This window comes from Acinonyx jubatus, chromosome F2 (assembly GCF_027475565.1).
Source record: "Acinonyx jubatus isolate Ajub_Pintada_27869175 chromosome F2, VMU_Ajub_asm_v1.0, whole genome shotgun sequence".
Lineage (NCBI taxonomy): Eukaryota > Metazoa > Chordata > Mammalia > Carnivora > Felidae > Acinonyx > Acinonyx jubatus.
Genome location: NC_069394.1, coordinates 26258760 through 26282898, shown reverse-complemented (window position 1 = coordinate 26282898; position 24139 = coordinate 26258760). Strand labels below are relative to the sequence as shown.

General features: G+C 35.7%; 1 protein-coding gene across 6 annotated transcripts in view; it reads right to left on the bottom strand.

Annotated features, from left to right (window-relative positions):
• The window catches only part of CSMD3 (CUB and Sushi multiple domains 3), a 1242277-nt gene that overhangs the window by 31930 nt on the left and 1186208 nt on the right, over positions 1-24139 (bottom strand). For all 6 annotated transcript variants that reach the window (XM_027064013.2, XM_027064014.2, XM_027064015.2 and 3 more), the window contains 4 exons: positions 13166-13345; positions 10923-11096; positions 6814-6987; positions 5802-5875 (listed from right to left, as the gene is read on the bottom strand). In XM_027064013.2, coding sequence (XP_026919814.1) covers positions 5802-5875; positions 6814-6987; positions 10923-11096; positions 13166-13345 — 602 coding nt within the window. The remainder of the gene's footprint in view (positions 1-5801; positions 5876-6813; positions 6988-10922; positions 11097-13165; positions 13346-24139) is intronic.

The window sequence follows — 24139 nt, the reverse complement described above, 5'->3', positions numbered from 1 at the left end:
TTGCAATTCTGTTCTTCAGTCAAACTGGTTTTACGCAACCCATCACCTCCACCACTCTAGCAATCCTACTTGTAGGCTCGAACTCAGTTAATGTTGCCCCCTTCCACTCATGAATCTCCCCTCATTCAATTTACCACCAAATACTGATAATTTTACTTCCTAAATCTTTCACAAACTGCCCCCTTCTGTCTTTCTCCACTTTTATATCCTGTTTTAGTCCTCCGTGTCTTTTCTACAGGTTTGGTTCTCAGATTGTAGCAGATATCATAATTAGGAGGACTTTCCAGAACACAGATAGCTGAGCCTCCCTGGAGAGTTTCTGACTGGGTAGATGTGAGGGAGGCCCAGAATTTGTATTTCCCACAATTTCCTAATTAATACTGCCGCCGCTTGGTCAGGGGCCACACTTTGAGAACTACTGTCATAATTATAATTACAATAATCATAACTACAATTGTGATAATTATATAACGTGTTTCCATTTCTCCAATCTTGACCACAATTAAATTTATTTTCGACACTAAAGTCAGAATAACAACATGAAAATGTGACCTCCGCATTCTCCTTCTTAAAATCTTTACTGCTTATCACCCATAGGTTAAGTTACATTGTATTAGCTTGTCAAATAAAAGCCTCCATATCCTGACCACAGCCAATCCCTCTGGTTTCTTCATTGACCACTTACTTTTACTCAAATTGTACTCTTATAACAACAAATTTTTATTGTTCCCTTAATGCATGCATATTTTCATGCTGTTTACCCTGCATGAAATGTCTTTCCCAACTTTCTTTTCCTAGCTCTTATCCTAAAAGATTTATCTGAGACAACATTTTTAGAAAGGCTTCCCTGTAGCAACACAGTAGGAGAACTTTTTTCATGTCCTTCCTTAGCAACTTTCAAAGTTACCAATGTTATCATCTATCCTATAAAGTCACCCACACACTAGAAGTCAGCTTCTCTAGGTTAGGGACTGTGTTACTCCCTCGTGCGCACCAAGAGCTCTTGAAAATGATAAATCAACTGAAGGAATGGGGACTAATAATTTAATTTTACAAAATCAGTTGATTACCTAACTTAAGATTTAAGATATTGGGGCACCTGGGTGGCTCGGTCGTTAAGCCTCCAACTTCGACTCAGGTCATGATCTCGTGGTTCCTGAGTTCGAGCCCCTTGTCGGCTCTGTGCTGACAGCTCAGAGCCCGGAGCCTGCTTCAGATTCTGTCTCCCTCTCTCTCTGCTCTTCCGCTGTTCACACTCTGCCTGTCTGTCTCTCTCTCTCTCAAAAATAAATAAAGGTTAAAAAATAAATTAAAAATACATTAAAAATAAAAAGATTTAACATGTCTATAGTTTCTTTACATACAGGGATATCCCTTCTACACTTTACATAGCATGAAGCTAAATCACTGTTTATTCTTTGAGGAGTACATTTAGGCTGCTTCATTAAAACTTGATGATCATAAGATATAAGAAACATGTGGGATTACAAAGCCTTTTTTTTTTTTACTTGTAAGACTTTTCCCCTTATTTCTGTAAACTTTTCTGAAGTCATCATAAATACTGCTTTAGATATTAACCAGATACCAGAGATGTAAAGTTTATTTAAAGACTTTCTATATGTCACTAATACATGTAATAACTAGTTTTGTCAAATTCACAAATACTCATACCAAATATCTAATATAACTAGAATTAAAGAAATTTTCTAATTAATTTTTTATTCAGAATTTATTATAGTTAAATAAATTACCAGAATTTTCTCCAAATAACAGTGCATTAATAGACACTTTTTTAGTTATTAGCCCACTTAATAGTATATTTTATATAGCTCTCCATGCTTTTCCAACTAGTGATGTTATATCCTTCTGATTCTAATTTAACTTCTAATGTGAATAATATAATTTGGCTACCTTTGGGAAAAATAATTTTACATTATCCAATTCAAAAAATTCTTGAAAAAATAATTTAGGCACAATTTTCTCACCAATATTTACTAATAAAAAGTGCTCTGGATAACCAATTATATGCAATGTAAAAACATGGAATATTATTTTTATATCAGGAATTAAAAATTATCCATTTATATTTTAATTGCAGCCAATGTTTAAATAAAAATGAAGTTGGACGCAAATCACATGTTTTGTACAAAAGCATTATAAAATATTAAGACATGTCTACTTGGTAAATATAATTTATCTTCTTTAATTCCTTATTTCTTTTATATGTTATATCTTAGTTTCTAAACTGTGAAGTTTAGATAGCTAATCAAGGCATAATAGAAATTTTGTATAAATTTAGAACACTCTAAGATCTTTCTCTTCCATGATATTTCATAGCAAATGACTCTTGCTTTCCTAGAACTTCCATCACTGTATTTATTTGTGTCTGATTTTTAACATCACATATTAAAGATATCTATTTGATATATATTTATATAACACACATATATATGGCTTTACAATTTATAGGCTTCCTCTGTAATATATCTTAACAACCATTTTATATTTATATTTTTTACTCTGTGCTTATGTTAAACATTGTATCCAAGAAAAAGTGAAGTAGCTTCTAGTAAAAGACACATAGATTTTGATTAATAAAATTGAAGTAAAAGGAAAGGACCATAAAAATGAAGGGATAAAAACATATGCATAAGATAAGATCCAAGGAGTTTTCATTGAGCATCAATTTTGGCCCTGAGCTTCCTGGTTTAAAAAGTTTTTGAATTTTAGATTATACTATAAGTTTGTATTAAAAAATTATAAGTTTTTAATTTTAAAAATTGGATTTGGGGGCACCTGGGTGGCTCAGTAGGTTGAGCATCTGACTCTTGATTTTGGCTCAGGTCATGATCCGATCCCAGGGTTGTGGGATTGAGACCCATGTTGGGCTCCATGCTGAGTGTGGAGCCTGCTTGGGATTCTCTCTCTTCCCCTGACCCTCTCTTCCACTTGTGCCCTCTCTCTCTCTAATAAAATAAATAAGTAAAATGAATTTGATTTTATGAGATTTGTGTTTGAAAATGCATGGCATCAAAGTCATCATTTCAAAGTAATAAAACACTATAACGTTTGCCCCATTCAATGTACTTATGTACTAATTTCGATTATAAACTGGAAATCATACATCATCACCATGGTCATTTTGGTAGGGCTAAATATCTTAGTGTTCAATATCTTGGGCTTAAATATCCAAGAGTCAGTTTATAAACATTTCACATTTATAATAACTTTAATGTTACAAGTCTTAACTACTAATGATGTGTCTTCCAAAACCTGTATCTCAATTTAAAGAGTTATATGGCAGTTAGTGAAATATGTGTGTTTGGAATTTACTCCATAATTAATCTAGATGTTGTATCAATCACTTTGACAGCTACTCCCTTCACTACCAATCTATTTTTAGCCAAAAATTATTCCAACTATATTTTAGATATAGGAGAAACTATGTTGGGTACCTTTTTCAACACTGGAGTATTTGTCATCTCTGGCAACAGGTAATATATCCTTATATGTTAATAATTATGGCTGTGTCCAAAAAACTAATATATAAATCTATATAGAAAAAGAGTAAATAAACACACCGAAGAAAAAAAATCAAGAAAATGATATGAGAGCCTGTGTAATTCATCACTTTCCCCTTTCTCTTATTCCTCTCAGAAGTGAGCTTTCTAACAGCTGTAATTTTACTTAAGTCACTGCTGACCTGATCAAATCATGCGTAGATACAAAAGTTGAGACATCCTGATTCTTTCTCTAGAAATCTGGAACTGAGATTGAGACACAATCATTTTCTGTATGTGGCTGAAATATAATTAGAAAAATGTACCCTTGGCTATAAGGTCAATTTGCAGACAGAAAATCAAAGTAAGCAAACACAGAGTAGTGGAAAACACTGAGTCCTGGTGCCCAGTTCCTAGATTCTGGGCTTGATGGGTCTCGCCTGGATCCCTTTTCTTGGAGTCTTTGGGGGTGCCTTGGGGTCCCTTTCTTAGGGTCTACCTGCACATAGCTTATAATGCTTTTAGTCTTAAGCTAGTTAAAAATAGCTTCTGTTAACTTGAAAGCAAGAGTTTTCTCAACCAATAAAGATGGCTTTTCCAGGATTCTATTTAGAACCTACCAATATTTTAATATTAGTGAGAATTATATAAACTTTTAACATTTCCATTGGTTCTATACAGATTTAGTAAATATATTTAAATATGTATAGACACACACACACACACACACACACACACACACACACCAGTCACATGCATGTAAGAAAGTTGATGTCCCTAATTTAACATACTCAGTACATCATTTATAATTTTTATAAAGATTAATGTAATTATGTAGAGAGTTTATCATTTTTAAAATCTAGTCTATTCATATTTATCTAAGTAGAATATGATGATCCAATGAATGTTTATTAGCTAAATAATATGAATTCAGGGTTAGGTTAACTTTGGAATAATATTTTTCAATGGTTATAATAGAATTCTTACAATGCAGAGTTAATGATTCTATTCATTTCATTAGACTACTATACTAAACTCATTCTTACTCATTTCCATTCTCCTTATTTCAAAGGGTATTTATTAGAAAGGACTCCTACTCTTCAAAAAATCACCTGATTTAGTACACAGACACTAACATCAAAATTCTGTATTCTCTCAGGATATTTTCATTGACTTGCTCTGTGATCAACGCCAAATCAAATTCCTTTCCAGTGTCTTCATCTATATGATGAGGACTAATGCTCTTTAACTAGTTGTCCATTTTTCAGGATTTATTTAGATCAATTGATAAAACCTTTTATAAAGATATGAATCTAAAGTTTTCTAAAAATACCACATAATAGAGACTGGGACACTTTTTTATTACACTTTTATATTATGTAGACAGGCCTGAGGCAAACCAGAAGAATTGGAAATGCTATCAAATCAATGTTCATACTGTGCCTGGACTGTCGATAAATGGAAACTATTTTTAGCAACAAAAATATGGCAACTTTGATGAGTACTTCCTTTAGAAATGGATGTTTTTCAGGTTCCCACTGAGCTTCACACAAAATAGTACAATTTAGAAAACCCCGAAACACAAGGCAATTGGGTAATATGTATATTGGCTATTTCCTTGTGGAGTCACTATGCACTTTGGCTCCTGTTAGGCCCCTGTAATGAAAAACCTGCTGAATCTCTACATAAAATCTAAACTGGAAAAAGAGAAAATAAGAAAGTCAGCCACACAAGACTGGGCATGCTAAAGAATTCCACTGTAACAAACCAACTATGTGGCTAAATATAGGTTAAATTATTTTCTCAGACATTTCCCGTAGCAGTGAAAACACTTAAAAATAGTTAGGTATTATATGCATATTATAAGAGAAACATGTTTTAGTCTAATTGCTTTATTAAATAACCACATTTTTATATATTCGTTCTTTAACATCTTTTATCTTTACTTTTCCTCACTCCTCTACATCATCCTTTAGAATTTACTCATTTACCCCCTCACTTATTCTCATTTACCCCTTTCTTATCTACTACTGTCGATTTTTCTTACGCTCACAGCCATCTTCAATGTTTCTTTTATTTTATCCTCATAATCACTTATACTATTTTCTTAAACCATATTTTTCTTCTCCTAATCTCCTTCTACGTTCATGCTTTTTCTGCCATTTACCTTTTTATGTTTATGAATACAGCTATAAGCATGATGTTTTTCTGTTTGTGCCAACAGGATTATATGTGCATGAATCAAAGAAGCCTTTTGATCTAGTTTAATAGTACATAGAAATATTTATTTAAAGTACTCACTTGAAATCCAAATGTATTATTCTGAGACCCGTGCCTTGGGACTCCTGGATTTTCACATGAGGTCCGCGTAGGTTCTAAAATAAAGATTATAAACGTAATATTCCTTTAAAACTTATAATTATATCTAATCTATATTCCTCTCATACAAAACAATTTTGAGTGATCTGGGGCTCAATGAAAGGACCAGGGGTAATAATAAAGAGTATAAATCTAATAGCATCTCTCCAGGGACAGAAGTCTGCTAATCTTAAAGCAAGAATTCAGGTACACTGCATTTTACATGAATTTTGCAGTTCTTGAACTTTGAACCCTTCTAACATAAAAGCACTTGACATCCAACTCACTGTGGATGAAAAGTGAAGGAAAAATGAAGGATATGAAAGAAGAGCACATGCACAAAACATTTGTTTAGGGACTTTGCTAAATTATAATCTAGGTAGCATAATATTCCCCTCAAGAAGCAAGAGTTTTTCCAGAAACAGGCTTAGTTATTTTCATTTTTCATGGACACCTATAGGAGATTCAGATATAAAAATGGTAGCACTAGTAGTCTCTAAATTGGCTAGTTTGTATGACAGATTATTTGGTTGGTTTACCAAATGTGGCATTTAATTTCAGATTACAGAAATGTGCTTAAAGCCATTTTGAAATCAGTGTACCTTTTTAACATTTTTGGAGCAAGTTTCGTGTCGTTTGAATAAGACAAATTAGCTGTAAAAATGTATACAAACTTTGTGTACAGAAATGCTAGTACTTACTTCTATTAATCTGAGAGGTTTTTTTCTTTCTCATTTTACTGATAAATGAGAAATTATTTTCAGTGTATCTTCAGGAAGTTTTAAATGCTAAATGTAACATCCTATGTTTTAACTGTGTTCATTTTCAACGCCTTCTAATTGCTTCTGTATTTTACATTTATTTTTCATATGTAGTCACCCCTAGTTTATTCAATGTAACTAGTATCCAATAATTCCAAAACTACTAAGAATAATCAACCTTTAATTAGTATTACCAATGCAGTGAGGTGACGAACCACTCCAAGTGCCATCTGCTTGACATATTCTCGTACTCGATCCCACCAATATGAAGGGAGAAATGCAGCTAAAAGAAACCTCTGACTGGTATATGAAGCTTTTGCCTTCTCTTTTTCCTTGGGCAGGAATACCAGGGTCACCGCAAAATTTTGCTGGAAATGAAAAGAAAATTATAACAAAGATTTAGGATTCATCAGAGCAACAGTTTAGAAAAATGATGAAAATAGCTGGGATATTGAACTATAGTGACAGGTTATTCACGTTAACGTGCCCCACAGAATTTTTTTCAGCTTCTATGTGATATATATTGAATGTATGACTCAGCATGATATGTTTAAAAATAGTCTGATTGAGATGTTTTCCACCTAGGAGACCACCTAAGCAACTATAGAATTTTTTTTGTATTTTTGTTGTTGTTTTGTATTGACCAGAATCAAACCACATCGTTGTACAAATCATTTGCAGAGTTGGCGTATACTTCTGAAAAGGCATGTGATTCGCAGATAGTTCTGTCGGAAGGAACCAGTGGTCTAGGCTGTACTCTCCAGATTGTTCTTTCTTTTTATATGCATATAACAGGTACACTTCTTTGTTCTGCTGTACTCTGTTGAACACTCAGAGCACACATCCCAGTATTTTGTTGTCTTCCTCTTTGAAGCATTGTGGGGGATGTTTGAGTGTCTTTTAAAGAGTAAAGAAGCCCCGTACAGTCCAAATCTATACAAAACCAAGGAATCTCAAAATTCCACAACAACTATTGAAAATACCATCCTGGCAGCGTTTCTAAACAAATAGAATGGATTATTGTGTCCGTCATATAATTCCCAACAACTAAAATAACTTATTCTAAGTTTTACGTACTTGGACTTATCAGTCAACAAAATAAGATTCCTTCCCTTGTGGAGTTTATGCATTTGTGAGGGAAGCAAACAAAAAAAATAAACATAGTAAGTAAAAAAAGATAGTATGTGGGAAGGCAGGGAGTCGTCTGTGGAGAAACAGTGTGGAGGAAGGAGATTTGGACCAAGTAATTTGTGGATGTGATAGATGGTGAGAGATAAGGCGTAGGTTTTAAACAAGGTGACCAGGGTGTCTGTCATTGAAGGAAGATTTGGAGGAAACGAAGCAGGCAGCCATGCCGATACCCCAAGGGAGAGCATTCCAGCTAGAGGAAACAGTGCTGCCAAAGCCCTATGCTGGAGTATGTCTAGCATGTGAAGGAAGCCTAAGGCCAGTGACACTGGGGCAGAGTGAGCATGCAGAATGGAGGCAAAGATATCACAGGCTTTCAAGTTTCCATTGTAGTAGAAAATACATAACATACATTTTCCATTTTAATGATTTTTAACTGTACTTGGTTTTTAAATTTGCAGATGTAGCACCGAAAGCTTATTTCCTATAAGGCAAACAAACGGTAACATCCAAATATTTTTCAGTATAAACACTCCCTTAAAATGGTGCATTATCCAAACCAAAGATGTTTTTGAGGCTGAACGGGGACCTTTAACTGGGTAGGACATCTACCAGGACAACAGGAATCCCCCAGGAATGCTCCAGGCAAATAGGAATGGATAAATACCCTAAAAACAGAACACTTCAGTTTTAGCTCAGTGTTCAAAGAAAGCTGTTTCCTGAAATTCAAGACTCCAGGAGAAACCTGAATTTTCAAACCTCTTTTTTAGGAACTTCTTTTTTTTTTCTTTTTGAAACAGAAGTAAAAGTAATTATTAAATATTCAACAACATAAATTTAGGGGAAATTGTCAGAGTAAAGCAACAGGTAAACATTTGTTTACTGTGCTTTGCTTTAATTTTCAACATTTCCTGGATATTGTGAATCTTTGTGCTAGTTGGCTTCTAAGCACTTCTAGCAATATAGCATCAAATCCTAAAGGCCAGGGTCTTCATCTTATTAATCTTTGTAACTTTAGCACATGTTGAAGGCAATAGCTATTTCTTCAGCAGAGATTACCAGTGACCTTTTCACCTTAGCAATCATTTCTATTGCCAAGTTATTTTGTAACCTACTTCTGAAGAGTTTGTCTTGCATATTTCTGTTGAGTCATTCATCTCAGAAACTTATCTTTATTCAACAAAAGAGGGAGACGCAACCACATAAACTCCTCACTCCTGATCCCTACCCCCCCCCCCACTGTGTTATTATTCTGTTGTTTTCTATCTGTGGACTTTCATGTACTAAAACCAAACAACCTATTGGTGTCCAGCTTAGAGGCTTAAATCAACAGGATTGATTTTCAGAAGGGTTCAGTTCGCAATGACGTAAACTTTAAGATCAAAGGACATACTTTGAGTGAAAATAAAGACAAAAGACTTTCCCTTCTATAAAGTCCCTAGAATGAATCTATTTGGCTATTCAATGGATAAGAGCATTGTCTCTTTAGTCTACCTTCTCTGAACTGGCATTCATAGTCTTCCAATTAGTAGCAGTGCAACCGTAGGCCATATAACCATGTAGCTGGTGCCTTAAACGATGACACAGTCACACAGTGTCCTTACAATTTGATTCCCCTCTCGGAGCCCAAGACATTATTAACTAAAATGTCATGAGTAAACATACTAGGAGTTCTGTTATGTGCAGGAGAAATAATATATGTCAAGCAATTTGGACACAGTTAACCTTATTATATATGGATAGTTATAATTCAATGTCAGTCATAAGTAGTGCATTATTATTTGTATTTTAAGAGAACTAAAAATAAAATATTCTATCCAAATAACTTCTTGATTGAGATTTTCCCAGTCATATCAAACAAATTTTACCATAAACTCATCTCTGTAAATCTCCTTGTCCTTATCTGTTGTGAGATAGCCATAGAATATCTAGTCTTATTTAGAACACACTGGTCTTTTCTAAGTTGATCCTTAGCATATATCAGAATTTTAAGGGACAATTTGTGTGACATCATGACATCAACCTAGAAGTGTTGGGGATTGTAGGATACGATGAGGTCAGGAGGAAAGAAGAAAAAAAAGCACGTTAGCCTTTAAACAATATGGTTTCCACTGTGAATGAGAGAAGACTGGAGGGTTCCAAGCATTTTCGTCTCATCAGTTAGATCTGCTTAACGTTCAAGGCTATGAGGATGGGGGTTGAGGGGTGGTGATGCTTTACCTCATGAAGAGAAGGAAGGAGGAAGGGAAGACTAGGAACAGGATAGCACTGGACACCTCAGAATGAACACTGCACATATCACGTACTACAAAAATTTGTGTAAAACACAACGCCGCGTTTTATTTTGTCTTGTGATCTTCCAAATTAATTTCAAAGTGACACTTGCTGGAATATATATTGTAAAGTAACCTCTGTAAGAAAATCATAATAATCCCTCATCTCCATGCTTACCCTAATCATTTTATTTATTTTTTAATGTTTATTTTTGAGAGAGAGAGAGAGAGAGAGAGAGAGAGAGAGAGCATGAGCAGGGGAGGAGCAGAGAGAGAGGGAGACACAGAATCTGAAGCAGGCTCCAGGCTCTGAGCTGTCAGCACAGAGCCCGACCTGGGTCTCGAACTCACAAACCGTGAGATCGTGACCTGAGCCAAAGTCGGACACCCAACTGACTGAGCCACCCAGGTGCCCCTACTCTAGTCATTTTAGATGTATAATCACAATCATTATCATGACAAATACCATCATAAGAACTTGATTTGAATGACCATGTAGAGTGACAAGGATTTACTGTGGAAAGAAATCTGGGAGTAAATGAGAGTGTTCAGTTGAGACAAACTGGACATAAATAAGAATACTTTTCCAGGGGTAGAATTCATCTTAAAGGGACTTTATTTTCAGTAATAACCTTTTTTTAAACAAATTTGAAAACAAAGTAGTTCAGCCTAATATTTAGAGTCAGAACAGAAAGAACACAAGAGTTGGATGACAGGAATAGTAGCTACACTGGTAAATATGATTTTCTATTGAATTTTATTATACCTTGAAATGAGCTTTAACAAGCTCATTTTTCTTCTAGCAAAATCTGAAAATTTCAAGTAACAGCTGTCCTAAGTGAAGGAGCTCTACGAGAGTGAAAAGAAGAAAATATAATTTCAAATATAGAAATTATACTTACGTAAGCACTGTGGTACTTCCCCACTCCAGGTACCGTTCCCTACACAGGTCAAAACAGCAGGAAAGGAGAGTTCATAGCCTGGAGAACAGATGTAGCTAATACTAAAGCCCCAGTCAAAATTTGTTCCTTCCAACCTTCCATTAGAGATCTGGGGAGGAGTTGAGCAGGTAACAGCTGCAATTACATTAAAAGCGATTAGACACAGCTGTTGAAATATCCTGGGTGTAAAAAAAAAAAAAATCATTAGAAGAAGCATATGTGCTAATTTAACCTTTTGGAGGACAATATGGTGTGACATGTTTTATTCTCTTAGTAGTAGTCCTGAAACATCACTGGAATTAATCCTTCTAGAATGTGACTATTTCTTGGCAACATAATGGCTACTGGTTGTCAGAGATACTCTTACAAAATAAAGAGCTGCCTGACATCTAAGGGAAGCAAATAGAGGGTGACCATTCAGTATACTGGAAGTGATAAATTATTGGTTTTATATAAGATTATTTTCCAATGACCTTTAGACAGACTGAAGACCTGGGCTGTTTGGCTATATATAGTGTCAACATTGTAGCAAAGAGTTTGCAACTAATTCTGTGACATTTGCAAAAGAAACCTAGATTATGTATCTCATTAAAATATCCAAATTGGTTCTATTAACCACTTAAATTCATATGTTAAAATTTACTGTGGGGCACCTGGGTGGCTCAGTCAGTTAAACATCCAACTCTTGATTTCAGCTCAGATCACCATCTCATGGTTCGTGAGTTTGAGCCCCACATCAGGATCTGTGCTGGTAGTGTGAAGCCTGCTAGGGATTCTCTCTCCCTCTCTCTGCCCCTTCCCAACACTCACGTGAGTTCAAGCCCCACGTCAGGCTCGGTGCTGATGGCGCCCTTTCGCCCTTTCTCCTTCTCTCTTCTTTTCTCTCTCTCTCTGCCCCTCCCCACTTGCTCTCTCTCTTTCTCTCAAAATAAATGAATAAACTTTAAAAACTTTACTGTAGGGTTTTAAAATAAATTATTAAATGTTTAAACATTAATTTTTAAATTTGGGTTTTTTTTAATGTTTACTTATTTTTGAGAGAGAGCGAGAAAGTGAGATGAGAGCACAAGTAGGGGAGGGACAGAGAGGGAGAAAGAGACAAGAGAGGAGCCCAAATTTAGGAGCTTAAATTCTCAAACCATGAGACCATGACCTGAGTCAAAGTCAGAAGCTTAACCTACTGAGCCACCCACATGCTCCTAAAATTTGTTTTAAGTTGGCTTCAAGCAGAAATGGGTAGGATAATGTGACAGAGATGAAGGGAAAAAGGGGGGTAACCAATGCAAAATCCAAAAATGAGAAATAACTGGATTTTTATGACTTGCATCATATATGATTTTTTTGAGTTATATAACATTCCCATTATCAGATTCAATTAATCGTGTATGAAATAACTTCTAAAATATAAAATATTCATATATTTTCAAATGTTAACTGTAGATAGTGATCTGATTCAGACACAGATAATCAAGAATACACACAAGATAATGTGTGTAATTAAGAAAGATACCCATGTTGAATTTATCCTTTTTGTTAAACTGTGAATTCACAGATGTTTAGAAAGACACCTGAATGAGAAATCTCAGTATTATTATGAAACAATAGGAATTGTCTGGCATGACATCTGCAGTATTACATAAGTAATCATAAAAATTGGCAAAAAATTATAAAAATATTTCCAGCATTAAATACACAGCATTAAAGTAGCAAATGTATGCCTACAGTAACTAAAAGATTAATTATAGATTGCATTCTTTTAAGAAACATGATTCTTTCTTTATGAAAAGTTAGTTTTATAATTCAGTATGATTATTCTCAAGTTATAGAAAGTTTTCCTCCCATCTTTGAATTACTTGGCCCAAGTGGATAATCAAATTAAAATTCTAATTTATTAAGAATGTTTTAAATATTCCCCTCAATATAAATGATGATAGTTAGTGCATATCAGAGAACGATACTTTTGTTGTTTTCGTTGCATTAAAGTTCATTGTCATTACTCACGATAAGATATAATATCTTTCTTGAAATATCATTTTAAAATCCTATATGTTATTATCTACCTGGTTTTAAAATAAAAACTGCAGCAATTTTTAGTATCAGAAAAGAGTGAAATAATAGAAAAACACTTTTTAAACTTAAAATGGCATGTTAAAAAGTAAATACATGGGGGTTATCACTTACAAATATTGGAGAAATTATCCTACCTCTACATGTTGGCATTATTCCACTCCATGTGCCATTAGTTGTACAAGTCCTAATTCTGGAACCGTTGAATTCCATTGTGTAGCCTGGCTGGCACATGTAAGAAACATTTTGTCCAACCACATAATCATCTCCATATCTCAGTCCATTGGCTGGTATACCTGGGTCTCCACAACTGATGACTATCAGTATTGGATGAGAAGAGCAGATGGTTAATGTGCCACGTATTTAATGGAGAGAAGTAGTAAGCATATGGCACACTTAATATATATGAAGGAAATTTGGTTACCATATTCATTTTTAATCACAAAACATAAGCATATTTAAGCCACACGCTGGCAACTCTTGATTATGATCAGCTATGCCTATTACAGATTCTATGCATGTGGCTCAGAAACTGCATTTGGACTCTGAAAAGGCTAAGTCAATGTACTATTATACTGTAAGGAACACTGATTCAGTTAACCTCTTTTAATCTGCATTAGGTGATCAAGTAGAAGTCATCCTATAGAAACAGGATTTCTTTTTAAAAAAAAATTAACACTGATTTATTTTTGAGAGAGAGAGAGAGAGAGCGCATAAGTGGGGGAGAGGCAGAGAAGGAGGGAGACACAGAATCCAAAGAAGGCTCCAGGTTCTGAGCTGTCAGCACAGAGCCTGACGCAGGGCATAAACCCACAAATTGCGAGATCATGACCTGAGCAGAAGACAGAAGCTTAGCCAACTGAGCCACCCAGGCACCCCTAGAATCAGGATTTCTAATATAATATTTGAAATCTACATATTTCCATATATAGCAATTGGAATCTCCAATTTATCAGGCTGACTGGACTGAGAGCATATTTTCTGCCTAGTGTCACTCAGCTGGATATTATAATAGTTTTTAATTAAAACAATGCTAGATGCAAAAAAAATACATCAGTGTGAATCTATCACATGCAGGACAGGACACTTGGTTTGTGGCAATGAAACTACCATCGCTAGGGACAGAGAAATCAATTTACCATTTTCACCAACTCACTGCCAACTCAAGTGAAAGAATGACCTCCAAGAAATTGCCACCTCCACTCTGGAAGGCATTCGCTTTCTGGATTTGGGGTGAATGAGAGGCTTGCGTCAAGTTCTTACTAAATACGCCTTGTCGTTGCCAGCTGAGGGAGGGGTAGGTGCTGTCCTACCCTGTGCTAAGACTCTGCAAATATACTCACCCCTACCTGTTTCATGCTTGCACTCAGGGCCCCACAAAGAGATGGAAGACAATTGCAATGTGAGCCTCCCTCTGCTGATGATGCTATGGACTGACTGGGGAGAGCACACCAGTGTCCCCGAGTAGGAGTGGGAATGGGGAGGTCAGGCAAGGCCAGGGGCACAACATGGTAGGGAGCACGTGGCCTATAACCCATCCTAGGAAGACAGGGAGGCAGAGAGGCAGACTGTGCATGAGCAGAGGCTCCAAACCCTCAGCACATACTCCATTGTCCCAATAGACCTCAGTTACAAAGTACAAATTTAAAGTTGAAATTAAGAATTTTAAGGCAGCCATCACAGAGCATTAAACCTCAGCGCAGGACCCTTTTGAGCATGAGGTGATGAAGAAGCATGGGCATAGCGCCTACAGCCCACTAACAAGTCCTTGAAACTGGCAGAGTGACCTCCCTCTAGGAGCTCAGCTGCCTGGATGAGGACACTTTGCTAGGGGTAGAAGGGAATCTTGGTTTAACCTTATACTGACCCCAATCTACTTTAACATATAAAAATTCCTTTGGAAACTTCCTTTACCTCAGCTCCCCCAAGATATATGCTGGCAATCATACTCCAAATTTATGGCCCCTGATACACATCCGAAGGGTCTCATGACTGAGGTTTTACTAAACGGTAACAAATGGTGTTTCCCTAGCAACAGCAAGCCCCTCAAGGTCCTGGAAACCTTGTTTCCGAAATACCATCCAGACATTATCCTTGACCTCCTACCCTGAGGGTACATAATGAGTTACCTGTCATAACTCCAGTGCAGCTCTTCCTGCCCACAGTACTGTCCCTGTGCTTTAATAAAATCACCAAAGGTGTCTTCAAGAATTCTTTCTTGGCCATCAGCTCTAAACCCAACGAACCCCATCACCCCAAAACCCCATCATGAGGTTCTATCAATTGCATTAGTCCATAAAGCTGGCTCTGTTTACATATATAATATTATCATTTATAATGCCACCCAAAATCTTTCAGAAAGACTAAGACAACAGAGAAAAGATGAAATAATTTGAAATATGATATTTAATAACAAGGCATAACAGAGATTATATATAAGTGACAATGGCGTTTGCTGTTTTGTGGTAGGTGGTTTGAGCTTGATTTGGGCAAGGAATTATCTAAAAGCTTTCTGACAGATAAGAGAAAAAGGAAAATACAAGGTTACACTGTTTCTTTTCTAAAGATTTAAAAAAAAACACATGGGGTACTTGGCTTTTACTATCTTTTCTTTTTTTTTTCCCCTTTAAATCTTTTTGCTCAGAGATAATTTTGTACTTTCAAAGTTGATTTATTTTTGAGAGAGAGAGAGACAGAGTGCAAGTGGGGGAGGAGCAGAGAGAGAGGGAGACACAGAATCCCAGGCTCTGAGCTGTCAGCACAGAGCCCAACATGGGGCTCAAACTCACAAGAGGTGAGATTATGACCTGAGCGGAAGTTGGAAAGGCTTAAGCACTGAGCCACCCAGGCACCCCAAATCATTTGGTTCATAAAAGGGTAAATAATTTCATCAGGTAAACTGGGGCTATATTCTTTCATTTTTACTTTTAATTAATTCTTCAGCAAAGATTCCCTGATCACCTAATCATTGTCACCAGGATGGGTGACAAGATTAAAGAAGTATTTTGGAGGTCTAGGGTCAAAGACTAAAAGCAGATTAAGGCATGGAAGACCTTAATAGCACTTCAATTACATTGTATTTCTTAACTTACCATTAAATATTATGAATGTCAAGATTTCTGTCATATTATTCTAATCCACTAAGCCTAAGAAGTTTTAAGACCGTGACTAATGGCATTTAAATTAAAGAACAATGTTCACTGCACTTCACCTGATAATCCTAGGAGCCCTGGGGACAGTTTGCTAAATCACACCCAGTGAGAGTTTCTGTCTGATCCTACTAAGAGTTTTGCATATATAGGATAATTTTTGTTCTTTTAATAATTGTACAGGAAACGATTTTTAAAATTATGCAACTGAGTTGAATAGGAAATCAAATCCTGGTTATTTACCAGGAATATCATTTCAAAATTTCAGTTTTGTTTCAAAATTTACAACTATATAAAAATGAGTATAAGCCTTTGATTTATTTTGTTTCCTTTTACCATCTGGGTGTGTATGTATACATTCATATATATATATATGTGTGTGTGTGTGTGTGTGTGTATGTGTATATATATGTGCATATATATATATATATATATATATATATATATATATGTGTGTGTGTGTGTGTGTGTGTGTGTATGTATACACACACACACCCTAAATTTTAAACCTACATTCCAATTAAGAAGTGGGACGTTAAAGAGCACACATATATGCTGTTGTTATTTTCTAGGTAGCACTTTACAGATTGAAATAGAAGCCTGGCAAGAAAGAACAGCTAACCTGGTCCTAAGGCCCACAAGCTGAGGTACAGCTACTGAAAGAGAGGACAGAGGACTTATTTTACAAAGAGGCACCAAGAAAGAGTTTGCATATGTGGCAGCCTCATGATGAAATGCCTGACAACAAGGGCTTCGCAAGGAATTGTTGGTGGCTTTCTAGTGAAGCAAAGGCCCATCAAAGAGGCAGTTTCCAATAGCAACAGTCTTTTCATTTGCCACTAGTTTGTTTCTAGCAACAAAAAAGAGGCTTTTGGTCTTTCCAGGCAAAGCCTTAGAATAGTGGCTATGTGGGGCTTTGCCCTAAAATTCAAAGACATCAGTTCATGACAATGGGATGCTGGGCTTTCTTTCAAGAAAAATCTCTTCAAAAGTCACCAAATCCCCTAAGCACACAGGGCACATGTACCCATGATGAGGGGGCATAAGGCAAGCTGAGGGCAAAGCACATGCCGGCAATGCCCGCCCCCCGCCGCAAGTGGGATATGTGTGGCATTCCTCAGACATTCCTGACTGCCCTAAAGCTAAGAGGAGAAATCAAATGGTTACCTGATAGAAATCACAGTCAAGGAGGACATGAGTCTCCATCAGTTTACAAACATCTTGGTAAATGACAAGAAAAAGGCAATCTTATCAATAGCCTAATCTCCAGAAACATACAGACTCAGTTTCCTGGTGTCCCAATATCACCCTCCCCTCCACAGTGATGTGGGGAACAAAGCCAAGAATGGGAGGTAAAATTAAATTTCTTTATAACCTGCAGCCCACTGACAAATATCAAGGCAAATACAGAATATAACATTTCTCCAGGAGCCCCCTACTATCCTAATGTTAATGCCTTCCTAGAGGGGAAAACAACCTTAGCTTGACAACAGTAAGGCCTCAGGTAACTTAGAAGTCCTCTTTAGCATACGAAAGTCCTTCCAGAGGCCTCCCTTTTGCCTTTCCCTTCCCAACTCCATGATATGTAAGCAGTTACTCCACAACCCAGTGCAGCAATTCCCGCTCACGGGTCCTGTCCCATGTGCTTTAATAAAATCACCCTTTACACCGAAGACATCTCAAGAATTCTTTCTTGGCTGTCATCTCTGGACCTCCACCACTCCAAAACCACAACACACACACACACACACACACACACACACACACACACACACACACACCAATAACTTCATGAAGACAATTATTTTGTCTATTTTCTACATTGTTGTATTTTCAGGACCTAGTCTAGTATATAACTTATTAAAAAAAGATTAAGTATTTTTTAAAGAATAAATATGTGAATGATATGTAAGAAATGATTAGATCAAATTCTCAAAAAAAAATACAATGTTTTAAAGGTTTGAATTGGCTTTTGTGGGAGGATTTTTTCTCATTAGTTTCTATCATGTAATTGAGGCCCACTTGGCATCATTTATGATAAATCTAAGTAGATGATACCTATGCTAAAAGTAAAACAATTGTGATGATTCTAGTCTGTGCCACTTCAAAGCTACTTTCTCTTTTAACTTCCTAAGTGAGAAATAGACATACGTATTTTTAAATAACTTAGGATCACATTAATCACACTTATATTCCCTTTCATGGATATACATAAAATATAATTTGTGTAACCAAACCCTTGATGGTTGAGTTATGTTACTCCTTTTCTTTTTTAATTTTGTTTTCAATGTTTGTTTTATTTGAGAGACAGAGCATGAGTGGGGGAGGGACAGAAAGAGAGGGAGACACAGAATCCGAAGCAGACTCCAGGCTCTGAGCTGTTGGCACAGAGCCTGACATGGGGCTTGAACCCACGAACCGTGAGATCATGACCTGAGCCGAAGTCAGACACTTAACCAACTGAGCCCCGTGTCACTGTTTTTCTATTAGAGACAATGCAGCAATGGACATTCTTGCTCAGGCACGTACTGTTCCAGGTCTCAAGCCAAGAAAAAATTCTACCATAGCAGAATGAAGTTCCAGAAAGGTGGTCATTTCTCTGATAACGCTTCTGATTTTATATAATCTCCCAATTGAAACATTGGTTTCCTTTTTACATCTCAGTGGTAGATTTTCTCAACTTCAAGCTCAGCATTATTGATATTCGGTACCAACTAATTCTTTATTGTAGGGGGTTGCTTTATCTTTGAGAATGTTTAGCATTGACCTCTCCCTGCTAGATACTAATAGTGTACTTCATTCACCTGCACTATGACAGCCGAAAAATATCTCCAGACATTGCCAAATATGCCCTGGGAAGCAAAATCACCCATGTTTGAGAACCACTACATTCAGAGATAGTTCTTTCTCTCTCCTTGAGATTTAGATGACTTTTTAGCTTCACTTTACGCAGTTTGATGCTGAGACACCTCCTCCAGTTTTCTCCTATGTGAGAGTAGCCTCATATCCCTGACCTGTTCTTTACCAAAAAAAAAAAAAAAAAAAGAAAGCAAAATCTTTGAGAGTTCTCAGTTTAGTAACAAAGATCCAGTAAGGACCATTTCTGCCCTGGTTATTTGGAACAAAAGCCTGAGGTTCATTTATCACTGGATCTGATTGAGTATGCTGTCCTTGGCCCAAACGACAAGACCTGCCAGATACAGGACATTAATCATTTTGGAAGGAGTCTTAGTGGGTTAAAAAAATTCCAAGAAACAATTGACTTTATTTCTTCTTAGCACTTAAAGCCAATCCTTACTTTACTTGACAAGCCCTGTCCTGGTGCAGATTGTATCTTCTTCCCAAAATATTATGTGCACTATGTGCTTTAGGTATCAAAGGTGGCTCTGTAAGGATCCTGTTTCATTTTTTAATGAGTATTTGCTTGTGCTTAGTTTTTAGCTCTTTTTTTAGGTGTATTTATTTTATTTTGAGAGAGAGAGTGTGTTTACATGTGAGCAAGGGAGGGGCAGAGAGAGAAGGAGAGAGAGAATCCCAAAGCAGGCTCCACACTGTCAGTGCAGAGCCCAATGAGGGGTTCAAACTCACGAACCGTTAGATCATGACCTGTGTCAAAATCAAAGGTTGGACATTTAACTGACTGAGCCACCCAGTCGCCCAGTTTTTAGCTTTTTTTTCTCATTTTGAACATCACAGAAAAGAACATCATCAAATTTTATAATCAGAGTACTTTTATAAGCTTCTTAGTATTATGGCAAATATTCTTTTCCTTTCAGCTTGGTTTAGTTTCATGGATGTTTCTTAACATAATTCCTCTGCAAAAGTGTGCATGATATTTAGATGCATGACCTTGATCTCATGATATATTCTTTTACCTACCCAAGACAAAACTAGTTATTTGGGGGAAGTTTCACACTCCAGAACTGGTAGTGGGTTCTGGATAAGTACCTGTCTGGAGAAGATGGAAGAGTTCTTTTCATGAGGCATGATTTTAGAGAAAGATTAATTAAATATGCAATTTCTCAATTCATTTATAATCTTAAGCAGGCTGAATATTAGCAGGTATTAGGAGAAGTTTTGTAAGGGAAATTTTACGTCTTTACTACATTTCTACTCTGGTTAGATGTGAAAGAGACAGTGTGGGGACATTACCATTATTATTAAATTATGTTTATTCCAAGTGTTTCCAAAAATCATTAAAATGAACAAGACAAATCTACCCATGTGATTGGACTGTGGTTCTTTTAAGGACAGAAAAGGAATGTGTGTGTGTGTGTGTGTGTGTGTGTGTGTGTGTGTGTATTAGCCAATCAAGCAAATGAAAGGTACATATGCAAATCACCATGGTGGAAAATTCTCAAAGGGCGAAAGTGCTTGGAATATCAATGCTTCTTCACAGACCTATGAAATACTAGAGCCCACAAACCTTACTTACTGGACTTTGTATTCTCAGTTCCTGGGACAGTACCTCAATATAATAGGCTTTGTATAAATTATTTTTATTAACTGAATCCATAAGTAGTCCAATTACCATACATAGCCACAATTCTGCATTTTTAGATAAAATATATCCTGCTGTAAGTTAAAAAATAAAATTATATTTTAAAAATTAGATCACTACCCTGATTTTTACTACATAGGAGGAACTAGTTTCCTAAGGATAACGAGCCCAGGAAAAAAAACACTTAGAGTGACCAAAATTTTATTTTAAAAAAGGTAGAAAAAAATCCAAATAGAATTGAATTCTTTTCACTTTACTTTCACCACATCATTGTAAATGGATAATTCATTCACCTATATTTTAAGGGTTTTATTAATTTCTTCAAGGGACCCTATTAATTATTTTATGTTTGAATCATCCTATATTGAAACATTTATCATATCATCTGTCTTGTTGATTTTATATCTTTCAGCTGATATTGTTCCAATTCTAGCAGATCCACTTTGCCAATGATTGTGTATGTGATTCAACAGTAGCCTGATTCATTTCCTTTGACTCATCAAAATATTTCATCTCTTACAAGATTTGCAGATTTATTATTTACATATATTTGTACTGTATGTTTGGACATTCATCTTGAAACACACAACAAAATTATTGACAAGGTATATAGAGGAAATTGTGATTTTAAGCAGAAAGTATCATTGAAAAAAACAAATCTTACAAGTAGTCAACTCATTAACAAATAATATGCTCCTGTAGAACTCAAAATGGTAAGTGCAGAGGAATTGAAAAAAAAAATAGAGAATAGGCCATAAATTAATGAAACAATTCCATATGCATTCTAAGTAATGTCTTATATTTATACTATGCAAATATGTTTGACTATTCTAGTGAAGATAGAAAATAAAGTGAAAAAAAAGGAGGAAAAATACAAAAGGAGAGAATGAAGTAAACCTGAGAAAATTGCTTCTTGAGTCAAATAGATTTGATTTTAAATCTTAGATCCTGCATATGCTAGTTGTGTTACCATGAGGAATACAGCTGTGTTTTCTCTGTAAGATACCATATCTTCAAATGTGAAATAGAAAGGGTAATAGTATATATTTCATAGATTTGTTATTAGAAATAAAGGAGAGAATTTGTATAAAAGCACTTAGCACAAATCCTAACCACTGGCAAACACTCAATAACAGATATTATTCTTTATGAGTAAAAATAATAACCATTTGGGGAAAGAAAGGAAAGTTTTGTTTTGTTTAGGTGGGTTTGCCAAGAAATGCTGCCAGTGCTTTGGTTTGGAAATTTAATTCAGGCACTTTAAATTTTCCTCATATGTAACTTAATTCATTTCAAATTTACATTTAAGTATTGTGTTACACATGCTAAAAAATGAGGTCTACAAAAGGCAATTATAAAAAAAGGCAATTATATTAAATCAAAATTTATTAAAATATTTATTTGAATTTAACCTTTCTGATATGTATGTATGTATATACATACATATGTATACACATATGTGTGTGTATATTTATATATAAAATAATTGAATTTAATGGAAAATTCCATCCATGTGTGTGGCAGAAATAACTGTTTAGCAGTGAACTCTGACAATAGACAATAAGTCAGTTAAATGATTTGGTGCCTCAGTTTCCTGATCTACATATGCAAGTCTACAATGCAATCTCTTCCAGATACAAAATTACGTGGTTCTATCAATCATATATTTAAATTAACTTCCACTGTAAATTAATGAGATCAAATCTGAGACAGTTGCTTTAATTCAGTTTTATTACCACATATAAGTATTATCAGTATGTTAGATTCTTTATAGAAGCTTAGCCTATTTTAATTTCCACTGAAACCTCTCTCTGTGCTCCTTTTTTAGGGATATTTTTCTTTTTGCCTTTGGTTTGGATTGCTACTGGGATGTTGGCACTTTTTTGCCTATAAAGTAAGTCAACTGTTACAAATTCTGTTTTTAATTTAATAGCAATTCATCATTTAAAAGCTAGTGCTTGAAATACCTTATTTAACACATTTCTCCTTGAAGAACTGACATAAGGAAAGAAACTTTCTTCATATTTTTGATATACTATTTGTAACCAATCTGTCTTGAATTAGGTGATTTTTAATTTGATTTAAAAATTTAAAGAAAAATGAAAATGATCCAATTAGGTGCAATTTTCGGTCTCAAAAATTGGGATATGTTTATTTATCCTTACTAAAATTGGAAAACAACTTAAATAAGAGACTTAGGTATTTATCTATGATGAAATTACATTGTTATTCATTGTGCGGAAAACAAAAGATGTGTTACTCAACAGATTTCCTTTACTGTGAATATACTCATTATTTCATCTTTTTGATAACTGTATATTAAACACATACTATCTTCCAGAAACTATGTGCCATGTTATCTGCAAAATTACAAGTCCTTTCTGCAAACATTTTAAAATGGAGTGAAATGGTAAGTTGTGTATACTAATAGTTAAAATGAAAATTAGATATTTCAGTTAGTGAACAACTAAGTACTTAATCACTCATATATTAGGTTCTGTGCTCCACTCTAGAAAGTCACTGAGATAAACAGACCTGGTTACTACTGCCCTATAAAGTTAACTGTTCAGCTTTAAAAGTAATTTCCATTAGAAAAAAAAAAGTTATACACCATGAAGAGATCACTTCTAGCTAAAAGGGATATGAGGAAGTGTCTTGAGAAGGCTTTGGCAAATGTGTCATTTGAACTGATACTTAACTTTTTTGTCTTAACGTTTTTATTTATTTTTGAGACAGAGAGAGACAGAGCATGAATGGGGGAGGGTCAGAGAGAGAGGGAGACACAGAATCTGAAACAGACTCCAGCCTCTGGCTGCCAGCACAGGTCCCAACACGTGGCTCGAACTCACTGACCGTGAGATCATGACCTGAGCCAAAGTCGGACGCTTAACCGACTGAGCCACCAGGCACCCCCATTTGAGCTGATATTTAAAAGACACCAGGGTACAGTTCTAAAGACTCAAATGGGGTAATATAGTATGGAAATAGTAAATCATATTTGTTAAGTGTTATATTTTTCAGTATCACAAAAAAATGAGACTTTTTCAAGGTAAACAGGAGGATTTCTCTCCTTCAAAGTGGAGAAATCAGGGGGAACGTATTGTTATTCTCCATTTGAAACAACCAGAAGAAAAGAAAACACACACACACACACACACACACACACACACACACACGAAACAAAAACCAGGTTTCATCAGGCAGGAAAGCACAGAAGCACCGTGATCCTTGAGAGACAGAAAACAAAGGAGATGAGTCCTATGATTGCCCTTAGAGTAGAACTGCCTTCAGAGAAGGACTTCCAGGCTTTGGCACAGAGGGGAGGACCCCAGGCAGACTCCCTGTGTTGAAGAGATGGATCTAAGAGCCCGGAGAGAGCAAAATGGATAGAGTTTGTGAGACAGAGTACCAGAAAGGACATGCACAGAAAGAAAGAGAGATGTAGGAAGAGAACTCCCTGA